We start from the raw sequence: 24,720 nt of genomic DNA on the forward strand, positions 1-24,720 counted from the left end.
TTGGATGGCGTGTACAGGTACAGCTGCCCATGCAGCTTGAACAAAATACCACAGTTCATCAAGAGTAGTGACTGGCGTATTGTGATGAGCCAGTTGCTCGGCCACCATTGACCAGACGTTTTCAATTGGTGAGAGATCTGGAGAATGTGCTAGCCAGGGCAGCAGTCGACAGTTTCTGTATCCAGGAAGGCCCTTACAGGACCTGCAACATGCGGTCGTGCATTATCCTGTTGAAATGTAGGGTTTCGCAGGGATCGAACGAAGGGTAGAGCCACGGCTCGTAACACATCTGAAATGTAACGTCCACTGTTCAAAGCGCCGTCAATGCGAACAAGAGGTGACCGAGACGAGTAACCAATGGCACCCATACCATCACGCCGGGTGATAGGCTAGTATGGCGATGACGAATACTCGCTTCCAATGTGCGTTCACCGCGATGTCGCCAAACAATCTTGTGTGAATGCTCTGACAAGCTAATCATTTGTATATGACAGCATCTCCTTCATGTCGGTTAAATTTCTCGTCTGTAGCACGTCATCTTCGTGGTGTGGCAATTTTAATGTCCAGTAGTGTATGTTACCTATTTTGGTGGATTTTATTGTGTTACTTTTCACAACGTGAATGCCACAAATTTTCAGAAATGGTCCGCAAAAAAATCTCAGATCGCTACATTCTTCGATTCTGGATGAATGTAATCTTAGTGACCGGGAAGGTATCTTGATTGAACGTGATGGGCCGCGTGGGGTAGCCGCGCTGTCTAGGGCTCCTTGCCTAGGTTCGCGCGGCTCCCCCCGTCGGAGTTTCGAGTCTTCCCTTGAGAATGTGTGTGTGTGTTTTTGTCCTTAGCGTAAGTTAGTTTAAGTTGGATTACGTAGAGTGTAAGCCTAGGGACCGATGTCCTCAGCAGTTTGGTCCCATAGGAACTTGGCATCAACTGAACGCGATGAGGACTTTGTTCCAGAACAAGAAGGGTCGGAAGATAACATTGAAGTGGATTCAGAAGAAAGTTAAATTGCCAGCAGAAATTGTTATGGGGATTCCGATGAAGAAGATGACACTATTGTAAAGTGGGGACAAAAGTTAAAAAGTTCCATGTCCCCGGTTGTCTCGCTGTCGTCAAAATAACATTGGAAGTGGATCTCCCGGGTCAATGCACGCAACTGATCTTGCACTCATAATGTCTGAATTTTTCAACACGTTCTTTGATGACCGAACTGCAGACATTGCACGCACCTTCACCAATGCTGAAGCGCAACGTGTTGTTCTGCATTACGATGCAAATACTGCTGCAAACTGAACGAGAATTTGGATAGATGAAGATTCAGTCAAACTGAGTTTCTTGGTGTGGTACTGATTGCTGGAGCTGTTCGCTCCTGGAAGGAATCAATTTCCGAAAAGTGGACAACAGAGGAAAATATGAGTCATGTACTTTTTGTTGCTGGCTTGGCAAAGAATCGATTTGCGTAGAGGGTGTTTCCGTAAAAGCGTACAAAAATTTGACAGGACATAGAGGATGCTCCACTGAACAATTTGAGGTACCGAACCTGGGGTCGGAGAAGTCAGCTTAAGGGGATAATAGGAGTAAAACCACGGTACTGTGTACCTTTTTATTTACATTAGTTAAGTGCAAATACCATTAATGACACAATGAAGGTACCATTTGTATTTATCTTACGAAGTGTGCTGAAACTGACGGCCATCAGTATCAATGCAAGTATGACATCGGCGAACAAGATTGTGACGCACCCTTACAAATATCCCTGGTGTGTTTCGAATCCCATCACAGGCAGCTACAATTCTGGCAACTAATTCCATCTCCAATAAGATAAGTGACTTTATTTATCCCCATAGGAAATAATCAAGGGGATTCAGGTCAGGTGACCTCGAAGGCCATGGAATAGGACCTCCCCTTCCAATCCAGCGACCAGGAAGTACTGTACCGAAACCGCTCCATCGAATTGTACTGTACGTGTCTGCATAGCACTGAGTGATGAACGGGTCTGTCGTTGATTCATAGCATGTTCTGCCATGGGACAATGTAAAAACGAACAACAGGGCCAAATCATGGGCAAGTAAAGCAAACAAAACCTGCATCATGGCATCTTGGCTATAAGGCTCGTCCTCCTCGTTTCCTTGCAGCATATAAAGAACATGCATGTAAATAAACAGCACAGTACGCGTAAACTGGTACGAATGTTGCTTGTAAACACGCTGGAAAACAGTAGAACTACACAAAGGGGTAGACAAGTTTACTTTACTTCCCTATCTCCTTAAGCTGGCTTCTCCCACCACAGATTCCCTGCGTCAAATTTTTCAGTCCTGTTACTTTTTTCACGCTCTTATGGAAACGCGTTGTACACTACTGGCCATTAAAATTGCTACATAACGAAGATGACGTGCTACAGACGCGACATTTAACCGGCAGGAAGAAGATGCTGTGATATGCAAATGATTAGCTTTTCAGAGCATTCACACAAGGTTGGCGCCGGTGGCAACACTTACAACGTGCTGACATGAGGAAAGTTTCCAACCGATTTCTCATACACAAACAGCAGTTGACCGGCGTTGTCTAGTGAAACGCTGTTGTGATGCCTCGTGTAAGGAGGAGAAATGCGTACCATCACGTTTCCGACTTTGATAAAGGTCCGATTGTAGCCTATCGCGATTGCGGTTTATCGTACCGCAACTTTGCTGCTCGCGTTGGTCGAGATCCAATGACGGTTAGGACAATATGGAATCGGTGAGTTCAGGAGGGTAATACGGAACGCCTGTGCTGGATCCCAACGGCCTCGTATCACTAGCAGTCGATATGACAGGCATCTTATCCGCATGGCTGTAACGGATCGTGCAGCCACGTCTCGATCCCTGAGTCAACAGATGGGGACGTTTGCAAGACAACAACCATCTGCACGAACACTTCTACGACGTTTGCAACAGCTTGGACTGTCAGCTTGGAGACCACGACTGTGGTTATCCTTGACGCTTCATCACAGACAGGAGCACCTGCGATGGTGTACTCAACGACGAACCTGGGTGCACGAATGGCAAAACGTCATTTTTTTCGGATGAATTTAGGTTCTGTTTACAGAATCATGATGGTCGCATCCATGTTTGGCGATATCGCGGTGAACTCACATTGGAAGCGTGTATTTGTCATCGCCGTACTGGCGTATGACCCGGCTTGATGGTATGGGGTGCCATTGGTTACACGTCTCGGTCACCAGTTGTTCGGACTGATTACACTTTGAACAGTGGACGTTACATTTCAGATGTGTTACGACCCGTGGCTCTACCCTTCATTCGATCCCTGCGAAACCCTATATTTCAGCAGGATAATGAACCATCGCATGTTGCAGGTCCTGAACGGGCCTTTCTGGATACAGAAAATGTTCAACTGCTGCCCTGGCCAGCACATTCTCCAGATCTCTCACCAATTGAAAACGTCTGGTCAATGGTGGCCGAGCAACTGGCTCGTCACTATACGCCAGTCACTACTCTTGATGAGTGCATGGGCAGCTGTACCTGTACACGCCATCCGAACTCTGTTTGACTCAATGCCCAGACGTATCAAGGCCATTATTACAGCCAGAGGTGGTTGCTCTGGGTACTGATGTCTCAGGATCTATGCACCCAAACTGCGTGAAAATGTAATCACACGTCAATTTTAGTATAATACATTTGTCCAATGAATACCAGCTTATTATCTGCATTTCTTCTTGGTGCAGCAATTGTAATGGCGAATAGTGTAGTATGCAAAGCGAGGTCCTGCCAGGATGATGTAAGTCGGTTTGCCTGTCTTTGTGTGCATGCCGCAAAAAGCAGTACAACACCCTCAAGGGCTGTGGAATGGCGCAGGGGAGCAATGTCTGCTGACTGAGGGGCTGTAGTTTTGGTGATTCATTTGTCATGCTCACTGGCGATCAGATGGCGCTCAAGAGGCCCGTCTGCGCCCCTCTGTTTTAACCACGCAGCACGCAGGCAGTGACTGTGGTGAGTTTAGAGGTGAACAGTGTCTGCCGCACTCATTCTATGGTACAACCATGTCCCGACGACGAGTACGTACTCCTGTTGCACAATTCCAGCCATTTCAACACAGTCGCATTATGGTATTGCAGGAAGCTGCATGAAATAAGTTCACGGATATGTGAGTGGCTCGAAGACCTTAAATAATAGAACCCAGTATGTTGTCCTCGATTTTGAGTGTTCATCAGAGACAAGGGTATCGTCAGGAGTGCCCCAGGGAAGTGTGATAGCGCCGCTGTTGTTCTTTATATACAAAGATCGCTGCTGTTCTGTGTACACATAAATGATTTGGCTGGTAGGTTGGGCAGCAATCTGCGGTTGTTCGCTGATGGTGCCGTGGTGTACGCTAAGGTGTCGAAGTCGCGTGACTTCAGGAAGATACAAAACGGCTTACACAAAATGTCCAGTCGATGTGATGAATGCCAGCTAGCCCTGACTGTGGAAAATGTAAGTTAATGAGAATGAGTAGGAAGAGCAAACCTGTAATGTTCGGATATAGTATTACTAGTGTCCAGCAATATGTGAGAACTGTGGAAGAGAAGGCGAATGTTCGACCGGTTATTGGGAGAATTTTGGGAAAAAGTTGTAGACCTGTAAAGGAGACCGCATGTAGGACTCTGGTGCGAGCTATACTTGAGTACTTTTTTTTTTTTTTTTTTCAAATCCAGATTTTCTAGTCTCGATGCATGTCACTTCCCTGTTGTTCGGGCGTCAGTCACTGCTCCAGTGTTTGGGATCTGTACCAAGTCGGATTGAAGGAAGACATCGAAGCAATTCAGAGGCAGGGTGCTAAATTTGTTACCGGCAGGTTCGAACAACACGTAAGTGCTACGGAGATGCTTCAGGAACTCAAATAGGAATGCCTGGAGGAAAGGCGAAGTTCCTTTCGAGAAACACTACTGAGAAAATTTAAGGATCCTGCATTTGAAGCTGACTGCCGAACGATTCTACTGCCGCCAACATACAATGCGCGTAAGGACCATGAAGATAAGACACGAGAAATTAGGGCTCATACGAAGGCATACAGACAGTCGTTTTCCCCTCGCTCTACAGGGCTATTACAAATGATTGAAGCGATTTCATAAATTCACTGTAGCTCCATTCATTGACATATGGTCACGACACACTACAGATACGTAGAAAAACTCATAAAGTTTTGTTCGGCTGAAGCCGCACTTCAGGTTTCTGCCGCCAGAGCGCTCGAGAGCGAGACAAAATGGCGACAGGAGCCGAGAAAGCGTATGTCGTGCTTGAAATGCACTCACATCAGTCAGTCATAACAGTGCAACGACACTTCAGCACAAAGTTCAACAAAGATCCACCAACTGCTAACTCCATTCGGCGATGGTATGCGCAGTTTAAAGCTTCTGGATGCCTCTGTAAGGGGAAATCAACGGGTCGGCCTGCAGTGAGCGAAGAAACGGTTGAACGCGTGCGGGCAAGTTTCACGCGTAGCCTGCGGAAGTCGACGAATAAAGCTAGCAGGGAGCTAAACGTACCACAGCCGACGGTTTGGAAAATCTTACGGAAAAGGCTGAAGCAGAAGCCTTACCGTTTACAATTGCTACAAGCCCTGACACCCGATGACAAAGTCAAACGCTTTGAATTTTCGGCGCGGTTGCAACAGCTCATGGAAGAGGATGCGTTCAGTGCGAAACTTGTTTTCAGTGATGAAGCAACCTTTTTTCTTAATGGTGAAGTGAACAGACACAATGTGCGAATCTGGGCGGGAGAGAATCCTCACGCGTTCGTGCTGCAAATTCGCAATTCACCAAAAGTTAACGTGTTTTGTGCAGTCTCACGGTTTAAAGTTTACGGCCCCTTTTTCTTCCGCGAAAAAAACGTTACAGGACACGTGTATCTGGACATGCTGGAAAATTGGCTCATGCCACAACTGGAGACCGACAGCGCCGACTTCATCTTTCAAGAGGATGGTCCTCCACCGCACTTCCATCATGATGTTTGGCATTTCTTAAACAGGAGATTGGAAAACCGATGGATCGGTCGTGGTGGAGATCATGATCAGCAATTCATGTCATGGCCTCCACGCTCTCCCGACTTAACCCCATGCGATTTCTTTCTGTGGGGTTATGTGAAAGATTCAGTGTTTTAACCTCCTCTACCAAGAAACGTGCCAGAACTGCGAGCTCGCATCAACGATGCTTTCGAACTCATTGATGGGGACATGCTGCGCCGAGTGTGGGAGGAACTTGATTATCGGCTTGATGTCTGCCGAATCACTAAAGGGGCACATATCGAACATTTGTGAATGCCTAAAAAAACTTTTTAAGTTTTTGTATGTGTGTGCAAAGCATTGGGAAAATATCTCAAATAATAAAGTTATTGTAGAGCTGTGAAATCGCTTCAATCATTTGTAATAACCCTGTATTTGCGAGTAGAACGGGTAAGGACGTGACAAGTAGTGGTACAGGGTAACCGTATGCTGTATTGACTGTTTTCTGGTTGTGGAGGACGTTTTGTTAATTTTGCTTGAAATATGTGTCTTCGACTTTGGAATTTTGTATGCTAAACGTTTTATGATGAATTCGTACCTCGTTCTGCAACCTTTCCATGGACTACACTCTCATTTCACGACTGCGGTTCGCTTTGGGCCATTGGCGCGTGTGACTTCCGTGGTGACTGGTGCACACGACACCTGTGTATACGTATGTACGTTTGTGTGTGTGTGTGTGTGTGCAGAGCGCGGCGCTGGTGGCGGTGACGAACGTGTCCGAGTACCTGGACGAGACGGCGGTGCGGCGCATGGTGCTGCCCAAGACCAAGGCCGTCTACGAGAAGAACACGGCCGACCTCAAGCTCGTGATGAACGTGCTCAGCTGCATCGAGAAGACGCTGGACAAGCTGGACAAGTCGCAGATCATCGACGAGGTGCTGCCGCTGCTCTGGGACGTCCGCCTCGCCGACCCCGAGATCACCATCCGCGTCGTCAGTGAGTAGACGAGCAGCCGAGTAGCCGCCGCCATCTTGTCGCGCGCCGCAACCGCACAGCCCATGGAGGTAAGAATAAGGGGAGATGGCGCTACGTATCCCAGCCGTACTACGTTTTGAAGCCATGGGAGCGTGGCTCGCTGCCGTGACACTCTGACCAAAACATTGCCAGTGTGCTATAGCGCTGCGTGTATTACAGTCGCTAATTGCACCACGTACGCATGTAACGTCATCAGATTGGTTGTTTCAAAGTTTTTGTTTACAATAAAAATCTCGTAAAGGCGAAATTCCGCGTTTCTTCTCATTAAAAATAGTTTTTAATGTAATATTACGAATAGCTAGTCTTCAACGTAAACGATACAATTTCGTTAATTCAGTAATAAACGTGTATGACAAACTAAATAATAGAAACTGAAAACTAAGTTAGCTATACCCTCCCTCCAAAGCCCCATAAATATATCTTGTTTGTAATACGTACTGGGACGTTTCAGTTACGTTACACTACTGGGAAACACTGTTCAATACAACCAATATTTACTGAAATACGGTACATAGAATGGCAAATCTACACAATGTCCTGTTTAGGCCTATACTTTGCGCCAGTTAATGTAGTGTTAGCTTTTAATTTGGTACATGATGAAGACAAAGTGAGTTACTCAACACTTCGATTATCGACGATACGCACGTATTATACTGAAACGTGAACTTGAAAACTCAGAATTTAATTCTTTGAATTAACATACCTTTTGTAAATGTTTTGGGTGTGTAGGGAAAACTGATGGTACAGCATTTTCTCGAAGCCTTACTGTTGAAAGGGAAGTTCGGTCTACGTCCTCTTCTCGGAAATGCTGAGAACATATAGTGCTCCATTTACACGCACGCCAATTCTTCCTCCTCACGGCATTCTCTCACAGAGCTTTCCGACTTTCATTTTTAGGAAATCTAAAATCATACAGGAGAAAAACACGCTATAGTACAAGTACCGATATAGCACACGTTCATTCACAATGAAGTTGTAAAATCACACTTAACGAGACAACTTACACATGAAATGTTATTCCCTTCGATTTCGCATTACAATCAGAACGATTCGTACATCCGAACACCACACAAGTCACCATAATAGCGCAAAATCCTTCCAAAAGCGAGCAACAAGCCTATGCACACAAGCTTACAGCAGCAATGTTTTGGTCGGATTGAGATGGCTACCCTCGGCTTCACATGGCTTCGCAGCTGTGACGTCACGGCGTCTCCCTCTATTCTTACCTCCATGGCACAGCCGCACGCTGCAGGGGATCGCCTCAATGAGGCGAGTGCGGCTGTGGAGGAAGTATCGATATATCGATGCCTTTTCCTAAATGTCACGGTATGTGTCGGACATACTTTTCACAGGTACACCGATATATCGATATCCTAATGCCATTTCCTAAATGTAACGGTATATCTCGGAGATACTTTTCACCGATACACCGATATATCGATAGCGAAACGGCTATATCGAGAGCCGATATCTTTATATTATATTACATTTTTACGCAATTTTCGATAAATATTTGAAGCTGTTCTTTTCACATTGTAGTAGAATATAATTTCACGTTCAGTGTGGGTTTTCATTGCGTCCTGTCTTTCTTTATGAGTGTCTCAAGCAAGTAAAGATGGTACAAAGAAGTCCGATTACACTGGAGGGGGTTGGCGGTGTGAATGGGAGAACAAGGTGTCCGATGTAAACAAATAGTAAACCAGTTGCGTTGAAAAACAATATTTAAAGCAACTATTAAACTATTTCTTCAAATTGGCATTTTTTAGAAACAGGAGGTGAAACTAATGGACAAAAATCTAAATGACAACAATGGTCTTCGCGGTTAATGGAAAAGTGTGGGGGAAAATGCTGACGTAATCGGTGCTCGGTGCTACCAACAGAAACTGCAACGTTTAACTTCACCACGCAATTTTGACACTACAGCTGCTAGGTCGCTGGCGTAGGGATTTTATACGGTTTTCGCTATACTGTATTACTAAATAGCAAACCTGGTTCATGGTTCATAGTTCGTTGCTCAGAGTCCAAACTGGCTGTATCAAGTGTTAAAGAGGCAAAAAAAGTGATGTATAGTACTTCATATAGTTACTTATCGAGTCTAAAAATTTTATATGCTGTCATAATCTACTCATTCTGAGGTATCATCTTGTATTACAGTTTTAACACAGTAGGACAACTATTACAGTTACAAATTGCTTACATGTCTACAAACAAATTACTCCTACTATATTCTTCCAGTATTTGGGAGTGAGAGCACTTCGAGACTTCCAACAAGCTTTAAACATAGTTTCAAACTTTTATGAAGACATTTCTCGTTGAAAATTCCAACAAAATGATGAAACGGGAAAAGTTTGTCGTTTAGTATATTTTTGCTGTTCGTGCTGTCTGACTTCGGCTCTGGCATAACGTTTTATTTTATTCCTTGTTTTATTAAATAATTAAGAGTGCTTCGGTCAATTTTTGCTAATATTTATTTAGTGTGACTTGTATCAGCAGCTTGCTCTCGTAATCAGGTGAATTCCAGTTACATGTACATTACGTTAATCTGAAGCGATAGCTAGGTTCATTTGCTGTGTGTACCAGTGAGGTTATGTATCGAAATACAATCCTGTACAGAAAGATGCTTATATTTCAGTGTGTACATTAAGTGATTTTCGTGTTTAGATCATTTCATTAGTGCATTTACTTATATTTTTCCAGGAAACTTGGTTGTGTGGCGCACTGAGCGCAATGCCGAACACGTCACAGCTTACGCAGTAAAGACGAAATCTTTTCTATCTAGATGCATTTATATCATGGCACGTATTAGGTAATTTGATTACTAGGTAAAGACAATTTCCTATTATTAAAGACAATCTTTTTTCAATAAAACCAGCATTCAACATTAGAGAAGTTTTTGAAGATATTAATTTTGTTACTTTTCTAGCTTAAAATGTAGTAACACATTACCACATATAGTGATTTTGACGCAAATGATATTAACAACGTACCCAATGCACTCGATAAACAGGGCCAAAATATAAAATTCATTGTGGAATATGAAGACAATGGTAACATCAAATTCCTTCAAATTCAACAGAAAAACTGCAACAAGAGACACCACAATACACAGCTCACTTTGCCACCCTGAGACACACAAATGTGCTTCATAAAGAGCACTAATTAACAGAGAAATATAGCAATGGATAAATATGTGAAGCTTCTTGAACTCAGCACAATGAAACAAATAGGTGCAGCAAATGGCTACGATGACACACTTATTTGACAACCTCAAACAGTAAAGACAAACAATAATAAACCAACTGTCCCACAGAAAATGAAAAAGAAACCCACTGCTTGCTATCCACAAGCAAAGGCCCCTACAAAATAGCAAACATTTGCAGACTGTACAAGATTAAGAATGACTTCACAACACGTAACTAACTGCAACATACACTGAGACTCAACATTAACACACACACACAAACAATCAGGCATTTATAAAATGGCACGTACTACACACAAAGTTCTGTACGTAGACCGAACTTGGGAGTCTTCCAGAAAATATAGAATGAACATATAAATGCTTACCACTCAAACAATTACAATAAGTCAGCAAAAGCCACCCATATAAAGGACGTTGGCCACCTGTTTCATGAAAGACCTTCATCTATTGCATAGGGGACATCAAATGGACTTATTTGAAGAATTAAAAATTTTCCTCTATGGCACAGTACGTGATACTATGATACTAAATGATAAACTAGAAAACAACAGTATTAATTTCTTCAAAAACTTCTCCAATACTGAATGGTCATTTTATTGAAAGAACATTTTCTTTAATAATAAATAATAGGCATTACGAAGTAATCATAGTATCTAAGACATAAATGCATTTAACTAGAAAAAGATTCATATTCACTGCATATTACTTTCTTAGCAATGGAAACTACTTTATCTTGGTGATAAACTTTTTGGAATCATGTAAACATCTCACTGTGAAAGCGTTAAGCTGTAATGTATTTGTTACATTGCTATGTGTGCCAGACAACTAAGTTTCCAAGAATATATATATATATATATATATATATATATATATATATATATATATATATATATATATATACAGGACAGTATATAGTATTTCGAAGCACAACCTCACTGGCACACACAGCAAATGAACCTGATCACACTTCCAAGTAACGTAAGGAACATGTAACTTCAATGCGCCTGACGATGGCAACATGCTGCCGAAACACGTTAGTAACAACTGACTGAAGCGGTAGAAATTATTTCATAAATTCAACAGTCGCAGTCCTCAAACCATTCCATATAACATGGATAAATTCATCTGTTCGCATCAGATTTTGCAGACAGTATTCACGTATGCCACTGAATGTATCTGAAAAATTAAGATGCATAAAAACAAGCTTTTTCTTACAATGCGGTGCGAATTGCCATGACTACATTGATCCAGAGTTTCACAAAGGGAACACTTAACATCTTCCGACAAACTAAAAACATAATTCCAAAAAAATTTCTCGTTTACATGCTTAACGACAAAGATTTAACACACTAACTCATTTGTAAAGTAATGAGACGTTTTAATCTTTTTTATACATGGTTGTTCGATTCTCGAAAGAATAGGGGGTTTACTGTTTCGTAGACTGATTCACGAGGAAGCTTTGTTTGTACAATTTATAACCGCTGCGCCAGACATGTCGTCCGGCCGTAGATGGTTGGTGCCACCCCTGCTTAGCTAGGGCGGGTCGGAAGCTGGATGTAAATGTCTGGCGGTGGTTTCTTGTCTAACCGATACTGGTAAGGAGTAGGATTCAGCTGTTGTACCACATCACGATTTTTCGAATTATATTTAAAACCCATAAAGTCTCGAAACCGTGCAATAACGTAAAAACTCTTTCACTGGAATGAGAACGATGTACACGTAGTCTTTACCAGACAGTCCCCTCGAGGGTCTGTACACAACCAACATTGCTGCCACTCTTCGTAGCAACAATTCAAGTCTCCGACGGATAGACTTATCGTTGCCTAACTCAGCTGACTCCCCCAGACTGCGCTGTACTGATTTTATTTCAGACTAGTGGACCCGGCAATGGATATAGGTCCTGATCTCTTTCTTCCCCCCCCCCCCTCTCTCTCTCTCTCTCTCTCTCTCTCTCTCTCTGTGTGTACGTCTCCTCCTCTCCCCTCTCAATGTCCATTCCGCCCTCCCCCTCTCTGATCCTTTTCTTCTCCCCCCCTCCCTCCCCTCTCGCTGACCTTGAGCATTGTTTATTGTTAGACCCAAGAAGCCTCGATTGGGAAGTGAAATAGCTTAAAATAAAGGGATGTACCGGTGGGAGTAGTAGATTCAATGACAGTATTTCGCATACTTTTAATCTGCAAACGGATAGGATTACAAAATTTTGGATGATTCAGATTCCTCACTAGTATTCTAATCATAAGCCGATAAACCATAAGTACAACTTTTCACTTTTCCTTTGATGTTGACTGCGAGGAAGAAAACAAAACAGTACACAGTTGCGTATACAATTATTGGTTAAAATGAAATATAAGAAGAAAGAGTACATATGGGACAGACAATAGTCCAGTGGTTTAAATGCCCTGTTCCTATCGTAGTTAAAACTGACTGCCAGAAACAAAACGAAACCGCACGTCTTCCCAGCACAGTATGGCAAAACATTTTCTGTCTCGCAGACCGTTTTAATAGAAAACCTAATCGTTGTTGTTTAACAGAATGTACAGCCTACGTAAGTCCGAATTTTTATTTGCGTCGCGTAAAAAGTTGAAGTAAATCGGTCAAGAACTTTTCGATATTTTTGGTAACATCGTTAAACATCGGCTTGTCTTTTTATAGTAGTATAGATTATAGATTTCTGCTCCTCTCGTCGCATAATCAGATTTGCCTTAAAACTAAAACTGAACGTATACTTCTCAGTGACAGCATGCCCTTTCTTTTATTTGCGTTTCTTGACTGTTCTGTTTTGTTTCGCCATATGTGACCTACCAAGGCATTCACAACTGGAACCATATCATAGCGAAGTCAGAGTTCATAGGCGTATTTTCATCGCAATTGAAGTATATACAGGGCGTTACAAAAAGGTACGGCCAAACTTTCAGGAAACATTCCTCACACACAAATAAAGAAAAGATGTTATGTCGACATGTGTCCGGTAACGCTTAATTTCCATGTTAGAGCTCATTTTAGTTTCGTCAGTATGTACTGTACTTCCTCGATTCACCGCCAGTTGGCCCAATTGAAGAAAGGTAATGTTGACTTCGGTGCTTGTGTTGACATGCGACTCATTGCTCTACAGTACTAGCATCAAGCACATCAGTACGTAGCATCAACAGGTTAGTGTTCATCAAGAACGTGGTTTTGCAGTCAGTGCAATGTTTACAAATGCGGAGTTGGCAGATGCCCATTTGATGTATGGATTAGCACGGGGCAATAGCCGTGGCGCTGTACGTTTGTATCGAGACAGATTTCCAGAACGAAGGTGTCCCGACAGGAAGACTTTCGAAGCAATTGATCGGCGTCTTAGGGAGCACGAAACATTCCAGCCTATGACTCGCGACTGGGGAAGACCTAGAACGACGAGGACACCTGCAATGGACGAGGCTATTCTTCGTGCAGTTGACGATAACCCTAATGTCAGCGTCAGAGAAGTTGCTGCTGTACAAGGTAACGTTGACCACGTCACTGTATGGAGAGTGCTACGGGAGAACCAGTTGTTTCCGTACCATGTACAGCGTGTGCAGGCACTATCAGCAGCTGAGTGGCCTCCACGGGTACACTTCTGCGAATGGTTCATCCAACAATGTGTCAATCCTCATTTCAGTGCAAATGTTCTCTTTACGGATGAGGCTTCATTCCAACGTGATCAAATTGTAAATTTTCACAATCAACATATGTGGGCCGACGGGAATCCGCACGCAATTGTGCAATCACGTCATCAACACAGATTTTCTGTGAACGTTTGGGCGCGCATTGTTGGTGATGTCTTGATTGGGCACCATGTTCTTCCACCTACGCTCAATGGAGCACGTTATCATGATTTCATACGGGATACTCTACCTGTGCTGCTAGAACATGTGCGTTTACAAGTACGACACAACATGTGGTTCATGCATGATGGAGCTCCTGCACATTTCAGTCGAAGTGTTCGTACGCTTCTCAACAACAGATTCGGTGACCGATGGATTGGTAGAGGCGGACCAATTCCATGGCCCCCACGCTCTCCTGACCTCAACCCTCTTGACTTTCATTTATGGGGGCATTTGAAAGCTCTTGTCTACGCAACCCCGGTACCAAATGTAGAGACTCTTCGTGCTCGTATTGTGGACGGCTGTGGTACAATACGCCATTCTCCCGGTCTGCATCAGCGCATCAGGGATTCCATGCGACGGAGGGTGGATGCATGTATCCTCGCTAACGGAGGACATTTTGAACATTTCCTGTAACAAAGTGTTTGAAGTCACCCTGGTACGGTCTGTTGCTGTGTGTTTCCATTCCATGATTAATGTGATTTGAAGAGAAGTAATAAAACGAGCTCTAACATGGAAAGTAAGCGTTTCCGGTCACATGTCCGCATAACATATTTTCTTTCTTTGTCTGTGAGGAATATTTCCTGAAAGTTTGGCCGTACCTTTTTGTAACACCCTGTATATTGTATATTGTTCAAGTTTATCACATTGTTTAGTGTCATTTCGGACTGCATGTAGAAACGCTAATTATAGTCGGTGCATTTGACTGTTAAGCTTCATACAGGATGTGTGAAATAAGGCGTTTTCCTCTGTGACATACAAGACAACGAGAGCAGAACTGAACAGCACAACTGGGGATTTCTAGTTACTGTGAGTTCTTCTACTGGTAGACATAAGAAACTTTCCTCTTTTTCTGGACTTATAAACGTAGTTTCTTTAGTTATTTTGTAGATAGTTATCGCAACGAGTTACATTTTTTAAATATAACATTATTTTCGCTATCATGTAGGTGATGTATTTAGTACAACTGTTACAGATCAATTTAAATTACATTTGTAACAGTTTTTGTTAGGAAGCTAGAAATGTTGAAAGTTTTAGGGTTGGATGTAATACGCTGCTTATAAATGTCAGTGTTCAGATGAACGGTCTGCTGGCACGCAGCCGTACTCGCGGGACGTGTGTGTGCCGCATTTACTACTCTGCGTCGGCGTACGTGTCAGACCGAACCTCGTTTGTTTTTGCGTTGCGATCTGCCTTGCATATGGCAGCGTAGACTATAGGCATACATTATAACCGAATATGACTTCAAACAGCACATCGAGGAAGCTTCTCGCTCCGTGACACCTGTAACTTTCCATCTCGTTGCATTCAGGAAAAATGGCTACTGATTCTAACACCTCAGAGATTAGGAACCAGAACACAAATCTGAGCACAGCCAGTTGTGTACAACACTTTCAACGTTTTCAGCTTCCTAACTAAAACTGACAGAAATTTAATTTAACTAGATTTGTACACAGTGGGTTTCAGTACGTCAATTACACGATGAAAATAATATCCTATTTTAAAAAATAATAAATCCTTGCGATACCTCTGGAAAATAACAAAGTAAGCTTGGTTCTTAAGTCAGCAGAAAGAGTAACGTTTCCTCCATTTATCGATCTAAAAAAACTTCCGTTTCACTTATCATTTTACAAGCTGAAGAGAAAAACGCCTTATTTGAAACACCCTATATCTTGCATTTTATTTCATTAATTGCATCAGGCAACTGTTCGCGCAGTTTAAATTGTTTGGAAATATTGTAGCTAGGAGACAGTATGCGCTTACAACAATCCTTTGTTCATCACTATACAAAACTGCTACAACGTTATAAATTTAAATTTGAGTTCCAATGTTTTATCACTTCCAAGTCTCCCCTTCTGCTCTAAACATTTCAGTGTTAATTAACTGACTGTAATAGGATTCAAGCTCAGCTATTTCGCTGGCACTAGTGGAACATAATCTTTCGCCTTTCACTTAAGAACAGTAGCTGTTAGGATAAGAAGGCTATCAGTTACGTCGCATTGTAAGAGAACATTTGCAAGCCTCCAACTAATTAGTGTTCCTAGCGGACAATCATTCGTTTTGCATTTTATTTTGGTAACTAAAACGGCCTTGCAGCAGTGGTAACACTAGTTCCCGTCAGATCACCGAAGTTAAGCGCTGTCGGGCTTGGCTGACACTTGCGTGGGTGACCGTCCAGCATCCCGAGGGCTGTTGGCAAGCCCTTGTGAGGGAAACAGAGGAGCTACTTGCTCGAGAACTAGGGGCTCCGGTCACGAAACCTGACAACGGCCGGGAGAACTGTGTCCTGATCATATGCCCCTCCGTATCCCCATCCAGTGACACCTATTGGCATAGGATGACAGGGCGGTCGGTCAGTAACGTTGGACCTTCCGACGCCTGTTCGGACGCAGTTTAGTTTAGTTTTAATACCACGTTGGCACAGGGTGTTGCGTGATATACCAAACGTCCCGGTATCTGCACTTTACCAGCTACCATGATCCAGCACAGAAACGATCTGTTTTGAGGACGTTGTTACATCCAGTAGAAGGCGTATCAGTCGCTAAAAAACCTGACGAAAGAACTGACCCACTTATGGAAAGTTTTCAAACAGAACGGCTGCAACTACCAACAAATTTCGAAAGCTATTTCACCAAAAACTCGTAAGCAGAAGGCACCTCGAGGACCATGCGAAGTAGCTTGCGTCTTTTCTGCTATGTGTCTCAGTAACAGGAAAGATAAGCTGGCTTCTAATGAGGCATAAAAACGATTCAGTCTTCAGAGTCCAGCATAAATTCGACAACTAGTGATGCCTGTGAAAGACCTCAGAAGCTGTGGAATGTTAGGAATATGTACATTACTGGCCATTAAAATTGCTACACCAAGAAGAAATGCAGATGATAAACGGGTATCCATTGGGAAAAAAAATTATACTAGATGAACCGTAATTTTACTTTCAAAACTTTTTCTTAAGAATTTACTTTATTTACTATCGATTCATAAAGAACATTAACACATTTAATCACAGTATGTGAGCGTGAAAGTAGTTGCCAAGGAGTAACTGATGAATTCAAAATGAAACTGCTTTTAACAAATGGGAATTTTATTCCTAAAAGCCTTTTATTTTAGAAACAGATTTAAAATTATAAGCAGAAAGCGCCCTCTAAATATCAAGTTACAATTTATTCAGAGGCAGAAAGAAACAAATTTTTGAGTGTATGAGCTTTCGTGCTGAGAACCTTGCCGCTCCCTTTTGACACGGCCGTAGTCATGACCCCTGACAATAACCTCTGAAGGACTGCACAGGTGCAAATCTGCAACACACCAGATTACCTTAAAGTAAAAGTTTTAACAATTCACACGAGCACACAAACTATGCACCCCGTAGGAGGGATGGAAATGGCACAAAACACTAAAATTAAAAGATTAACTTGCCACTGAAGGTGCTACTTGATTTTAACTTCTAAGAAAAGTCCTACGGTGGAAGGGTGGCAACTTTATATACCAAAATGACCATTTAAATAAAAGCCCATGAAATGCAATCTTACATAAAATTATACAAGGTTGGCCAAAACATGCTCTACAGTACACATATACCGCCGCTCAAGATGATAGGCAAGATAAAAACATATTTCAGGTATTAGGCCGTTGCACTGCAAGCAATAAATTCGTTAACACCGAATCCGGCAAACATGACAGAGGCAGCTACTAACGTACGGCAGATTGATAGGGCGATTACCGGACAACCCGAACCACAGGTTGCTCTAACCCGCCCCTACTCCACAAGGAAAAAACGGACCACCCATTCATAAATAACCACCTTCCCGGGGGTGGGAAAACGGAGAAGAATGGTGGGACGACACCAAAACAAAGTGACTGGTGACCTCACCAAGAAAACAAGTAGAATATGACAAGTAAATGAAACAACATATCACCAATAACTTCTAATAAACTGCGATTTCTGGCGAAGGCCTGGCGCAGCACCCCCAAAACGCTCTCCCGAACCGTCTGCTGCCAGCTGCTTCAACGGACGCAGGAAGGCACGCCGATCTCCCGTCTCGCGGCGTCGCAGCTCGCACCGGCCAGCCTGATGTCGTGGGTTGACTCCTGTTGCTCTCGTGTCGACCGCGAAATCACTACCCCTCGCTATACGGCGCGGCCCACCGGACTCACGTCGCGACCCCACATGCGCCGACGCTCAAGGCGGACAAGTCATCTTGTGTCTCAGTGCGCGACAGACCAACCGATCGCTCCAACCGCCAATGACCGTTGCCTGAGCAACTCGAACAGACTGACGGCCTAACGTGCAGACTCAGATGCAGGAACTAAGCCCCCGACCGGGCGACAACTCGTTGAGTTCTCTCACTGCGCCACAAATTCGGACGAGAGAGAGACTAGCAAGCTGGGGACGAGAGACTGACCCCAGACTGACTCCAGACTCGTCCAGACTGACCAACTGGCGAGCTCATAGCGCCCCTTAAATGCACGTGAACAGGCAGCCTTTCCCCTTTCCCACCAGAGGGAGACACCAAAGTTGCGATTGCCACAGCGGCGCCACCGCCAGAAACGGAGGACGACTGCTTCACACAACGCGCTGAGGCGCGCTCTTCAAAACAGAAATTTTTACCACGGCTCACTAGAACTGACATGTGATTCGATTTTTACATAATTTGGGTGCATAGATACTGAGAAATCAGTACCCAGAACAACCACCTCTGGCCGTAATAACGGCCTTGATACGCCTGGGCATTGAGTCAAACAGAGCTTCGATGGTATGTACAGGTACAGCTGCCCATGCAGCTTCAACACGATACCACAGTTCATCACGAGTAGTGACTGGCGTATTGTGACGAGCCAGTTGCTCGGCCACCATTGACCAGACGTTTTCAATTGGTCGGGAGATATGGAGAATGTGCTGGCCAGGGCAGCAGTCGAACATTTTCTGTATCTAGAAAGGCCTATACAGGACCTGCAGCATGCGGTCGTGCATCATCCGCTGAAATGTAGGGTTTCGCAGGGATCGAATGAAGGATAGAGCCACGGGTCGTAACACATCTTAAATGTAACGTCCGCTGTTCAAAGTGCCGTCAATGCGAACAAGAGGTGAGTGAGACGTGTAACCAGCGTAGTGTAGGCAGACTCTTTAGTAGATCTGTTGTATCTTCTGAGTGGTCTTTGGCTCGCCTTGCGTTCAACATGTTCTAAGTGTTCTTTGCAATTTATATTGTTCGTTATTGTAAACCCCAGGTATTATGGCATTTAGATTTGATTGATTTATCACGTAAAGGAAGGTAAACGGATTCCTTTTAGCACTCATGTGGGTGACCTCACACTTCTCATTACTTAATGTCAGTTGCCAATATTCGCACCATACAGATGCATTTTCTAAATCGTTTCGCAGTTTGTTCTGATCTTATGATGACTTTACTAGACGATAAAATACAGCGTCATTTGCAAACTCCCCCTGCGGGTCCGTCGTAAGTGGCGACTAAAAGGAGTGACACACGTTTCAGCTTTTATGTGATGGTCCCCTGTAGTGTTTGACCTCCATTTTTCAAAATTTTCCCGAAGAGCGAGCCAATTGGCGAAGGGCGCCTTACGTGGTGCATCACGTCCATCATGCGCTGAGACCTATAGCATCCTTCGTCGACGTGGATCTGCACTTCTGCTCATTCTCCAACTTTTGGGCGAGGTCATCCTCCTAGGTGCGTGTTTTCCACCAACTGTGCAGTATCGCTTTCTGCGCTTACGATGATAAAGGACTTTTTGCACCTGATATCCAGCATGGTAGCCAGTCCGTTGTGGTGGGGCCACCATGTACCCTGTTGATTGCAGCCCCCTGACCACACAGGTATCGCTCTGCTGATGCCTCCGCCGTTAACTCCCCATGTATTCCGAGGAGTAGATGCCCGTCACCATGGGGTATCGGGACTCCCGACAATGGCCATCATGCCTTTGCTGCGGCTGGGTGGTGCCCATGGGGAGGGCTCCTGGTCAGAGTGGATGGCATCAGGGTGGATGACACGCGATGAAGCGTAGTACATCATCTCTTGCTGGTGCTCAAACACCAACGGCATTCACGAGCTCAATTCAGTGCACAGAGGTACGACCCCAAATCGTTCCCCTCCCAGACCACACCATAGGAGGAACGTTAGGCTAAGGATGGCAGCGGCTCTTATTCGCCCCGGTACCTTGTATGTTAAACAGCTGTTGGGAAATCTTTCATGACGATGAAGCGTCAGTTTCTTGTTGAGCATTTAGAGGACAAGTTTGGGGAGGTGGAGGGCTTGTCCAAAATGAGATCCGGGTCATTCTTCATCAAAACAGCATCCTTAGCCGAATCACGGGCGTTACTCACTTGTGACAATCTGGGAAGTGTTTCTGTAACCATCACACCCCATAAGAGCTCAAATATGGTCCAGTGTATCATATTTCACAGGGACCTTGTTTTGCAGCCTGACGATGAGCTGAACGCCAATTTGGAGCGGCGAGGTGTACATTCCGTTCGGCGTGTCCACCGGGGTCCGAGGGTTAATCAGGTTGCCCCCAGTGCCTTCATATTGGCCTTCGAGGGTAATACATTATCCGAGAAGGTCAAGGTGAGGGTCTACTGCTGTGATGTAAAGCCCTATACCCTTCCCCCAATGCGTGCTTCAAATGCTGGAAGTTGGGTCACATGTCTTTCCGCTGTACTTCCAACGTCACATGTTTTGTGTACTCAGTCGTATTAACTGGCAATGAGCATTTGATCAAGTGGTAACTTACGGAGCGACAGGCGTCTGTGCATTCTGCGAGCGCAAGTGCTTGAATTTTTGGGCGGCTGACTACAGGGCTAAATAACTCGGAAATGGAGCAACGAGTCGAACTTCTTTCTTGACCACTGTTCCTCAGCATAGCATCCCCTTTGACAACCTCACAAGCTTTCCAGGCTGTTTCTGAGAGTCCCGGCGTGAGCAAGGCGCCGGACACCGGAGCCTCCTTGTGGCCTCGACCTGGACAATTCGCGCGGCGCCGCCCTTCTCGGAACCTTATTACGGCCGGGACGTGCCGGTCGGCGGCAGCGGGGGCTGTGATGTGCGGCGGCTCGTTACAGCTGGGCAGCCCGCCAGACCGCGGCCTCGTTAGCGCCTCGCCTTCCAGTTGCTCCTCCGAAGTCTGATGGCTTTTCTACACCTGCTGCGGTGCGACACACACTTCATTACACAGAAAATGTGGCTACACTACTATCTTTTGATAGTCCAGAATTCCACTCCGCGTCGGGTCGTCCTAAATGGTAGCACACAGAAGGAGAATTATCCAGAGTCAAGCCGGTTCGTCAATAATTCGTAGAACAGCAATCGAGACCGTTTTCCAGTTGAAATCTAGGTGACTACAGTACAGGGTAAACGGGTGGACACTCCAGCATAGCATGATGCGGTCCGGCTGCAACTCGGTAGCCGGGTTTTGTCTTCGACTTCACAATATCGGTCTGCACCACATGACTCCCCCTGGCGCTTCTTACCGGCCGCTGGAGGAGTCTTTGACAGCATACACTGATATAGGACGTTTCTCACTCTCTTCACTTGTATTGGACAATAATACTCGACCTCATAGAGCGTCGCTAGTCGATGTTTTCTTTTTTTTGGGGGGGGGGGGGGGGGAAGGGGGGGGGGGAACGGAAGATACTGCACACATGCACACATGGCGTGACCCGCTCGCTCTCTCGATTTAAATCCCATTATTATTAAATCCCATTATTATTCTCACTACCCGTTTTGGATGATTACGCCTCCATTACCAGGTGGATTTATATCAGCTCATAAAGCATGGTCGATTTGCACATATAACGATTGGATAAAAAGTGGCCCTGTCTTATTGTATTACGTTATTATTGCTTAATTCCGTTGACAGAAACACTATGAGACGCAAATACTACGGGAAAAGCAGCTTGCGGCCCCTCAAAGATAGTGAGTACCACAGGCTTCCCAAAAATGCTATATACAAATCGCGGATGTCTTACTGATTAACATCCATCCATCTGATGATGCAGGTATAGTCCTCAGAAACGTCAGACCACCAAACGCTCTTAACAATTGCGGCAGTGTTCGTTTCCATTGTAAATGCCATTCCGGCGCGATCTGCGAGGAAGTACGGTCCAATTACGTTCCCAGCCCAAATGCCACACCAAATAGTCACTCGTTATGGATATAATGGCTTCTCCATTATTACGCGAGAGTTTTCAGTGCCCCAAATTCCGTAATTTTGCTTGTTCACGAGGCTATTCAACACAAAGAGCGCCTCATCAATGTCCATTATTTTCACGATGATATTTTTCTCCACTCTTTGTTCCGCAAATACCCAAGGGACAAATGCTCGGCGCTTTTCGTGATCGTTCGGCTTCAGTTCTTATGTCGGTTCGATTTCATAGGCCCAAAGGTGCAGAACTTGTCTCAGAATTCGTTGCGTGCTGGTTCCGGGAATATCCAAACGTCGTGGTCGCCGGCAAATAGATTTTACAGTACCTACTGCAACATTACCACTCACGATGGCGAAGTTTTCCGCAGAAAGAGTAACACGACGATGTTATATTCGCGGTTAGGGGACAAGAACGATTGTCAGGACGTACAGAAACAGAGTCTTAATCATTTTAATTGAGTCAGCCGTGGGTTTTTGGCGTAACATTGTAAATTAACTAACGAACACTGTCTTTCCCTTGCTTCACAAATTTTATTATGGTTAACGCACAACATAGGTTTCGGGTTACAGGCCCATTTCAAGTTCATTACTGATTCCAAAGACGATAGTGCAAAGATGAACGTGATGATAAGGCAAAGATAGTTTTCTCAACTTCTTAATGTACCGATCATGTAAAATTACACCAATGACCATTTTTGACAAGTTAAACATGGAATTACACAATTTAACAATTACACTAACATGACTAAACATACCTAGGAATAGATAAAAAGTTATTGGCTGATGGATAACTTTATTCCTAGGTATGTTTAGTCACGTTAGTGCAATTGCTGAATTGTGTAATTCTATACCTATTGTCAAAACTGATCATTGAAATAAAAACTTCTTGGCTGAGGGGTAATTTTATTCCTAGTCATGTTTAGTCACGTTAGTGTAATTGCTGAATTGTGTAATTCCATATGTATTGTCAAAATGGATCATTGAAATAATTTTACATTTAGCCAAAGATCGATACATTAAGAAGTTGAGATGACTTTCTTTGCCTTATCATCATGTCTGTCTTTGCATTAGCATCTTTGGAATCAGTAATGTGCTTGAAAATAACCACAATAAAATTTGTGAGACAAGGCAGAAAACAGTGTTTATTTAGCTAACGAAACAGAGTTTATTTCCTGCCAGTAAACGCAAATCCCTTTATAGTGGTGGCAACCTTGGCTGAAGGCCGAAATAAGAAACAACAATTCGTCGGTGGCCGAATTACGACAACAACAAATAAATTCTGGCCAAATGCCCAGACAGCAAAATAACTCTTGGCAGAAAGCCAGTTCTGGTAGAACAACAGGTAAAAAATGGTTCAAATAGCTCTAAGCACTATGGGACTTAACATCTGAGGTCAACAGTCCCCTAGACTTAGAACCACTTAAACCTAACCAACCTTAGGACATCACACACATCCATGTCCGAGGTAGGATTCGAACCTACAACCGTAGCAGGCGCGCGGTTCCGGACTGAAACGCCTAGAACAGCTCGCCACAGCGGCCGGCAACAACAGGTAATGCCCCCGTTAAAAGTCTGGTCGAATGCTGGTACTGCAAACTGCTTTAGCCAGCTTGAATTAGGCTGTCAGTGTAATTCAAAAAATAGTCGAATACATCAGTTACGTTTTCTGGTGTTGGACGTTAACCACTGATAGGCAAAGTCAACAACTAGTGTAATTTACAGATCCAAGCTGCTGGTACGGTGTTGTATGCCACACCTTGACTGATAATGGTCCGGAGTGTAGTGGTGGCCCCAGATACACGACACGGCAAAGCAGCGACGGTGGACTGCGACGCGTCTTCCCGGATGCACTGAGTTCAAAAAATGTTCAAATGTGTATGAAACCTCATGGGACTTAACTGCTAAGGTCATCAGTCCCTAAGCTTACACACTACTTAACCTAAATTATCCTGAGGACAAACACACACACCCATGCCCGATGGAGGACTCGAACCTCCGTCGGGACCAGCCGCACAGTCCGTGACTGCAGCGCCCTAGACCCCTCGGCTAATCCCGCGCGGCTGCACTGAGTTATTGGCTGTTTTAGCGAAGGCGCGCGGGTTGCCGACCGCGTTTTACTTCTTATCCGTCGTGCTAACAAGGCGAAGAACATTTAATCTCTACGGCGTATTTTTTAGTTCTCCCTTCAAGGGGAAGTTCCTGTTTTTAGTTCTCTTTCCTTCCATCGATTGGGCTCAACGTGTAGTCGATTTTAACTTATTTTACTTACTGAAAGTTATGACATGGGCGCTTATGACCTCAGCGTTTTTGCACCCTAAAACAAAACCAAAAGTCAGCGGCTTACGCGGCGAAGGCTGCATTCTGTGGTCCATGCGCGGCCTTAAATGGGCTGCCCGTGGCAGCATACTCTGCGCACTATTTTCAGTCACGTTGTCTACGCGCAGTAAACTTGTGCGTCGCGACTTCCAGCGGCGTATCTGACGCCTCTTTCCGGCTGCCGGTAAGACGTG

The 24,720-nt window shown here is 44.3% G+C and overlaps 1 protein-coding gene across 1 annotated transcript in view; it reads left to right on the plus strand.

Moving 5' to 3' along the window:
• LOC124613288 (protein kinase domain-containing protein ppk32) overlaps positions 1-24,720 on the plus strand; it is a 717,316-nt gene that overhangs the window by 513,319 nt on the left and 179,277 nt on the right. The window contains exon 11 of the mRNA XM_047141982.1: positions 6,724-6,973. Coding sequence (XP_046997938.1) covers positions 6,724-6,973 — 250 coding nt within the window. The remainder of the gene's footprint in view (positions 1-6,723; positions 6,974-24,720) is intronic.

Source organism: Schistocerca americana, chromosome 4, assembly GCF_021461395.2.
Source record: "Schistocerca americana isolate TAMUIC-IGC-003095 chromosome 4, iqSchAmer2.1, whole genome shotgun sequence".
Classification (NCBI taxonomy): domain Eukaryota; kingdom Metazoa; phylum Arthropoda; class Insecta; order Orthoptera; family Acrididae; genus Schistocerca; species Schistocerca americana.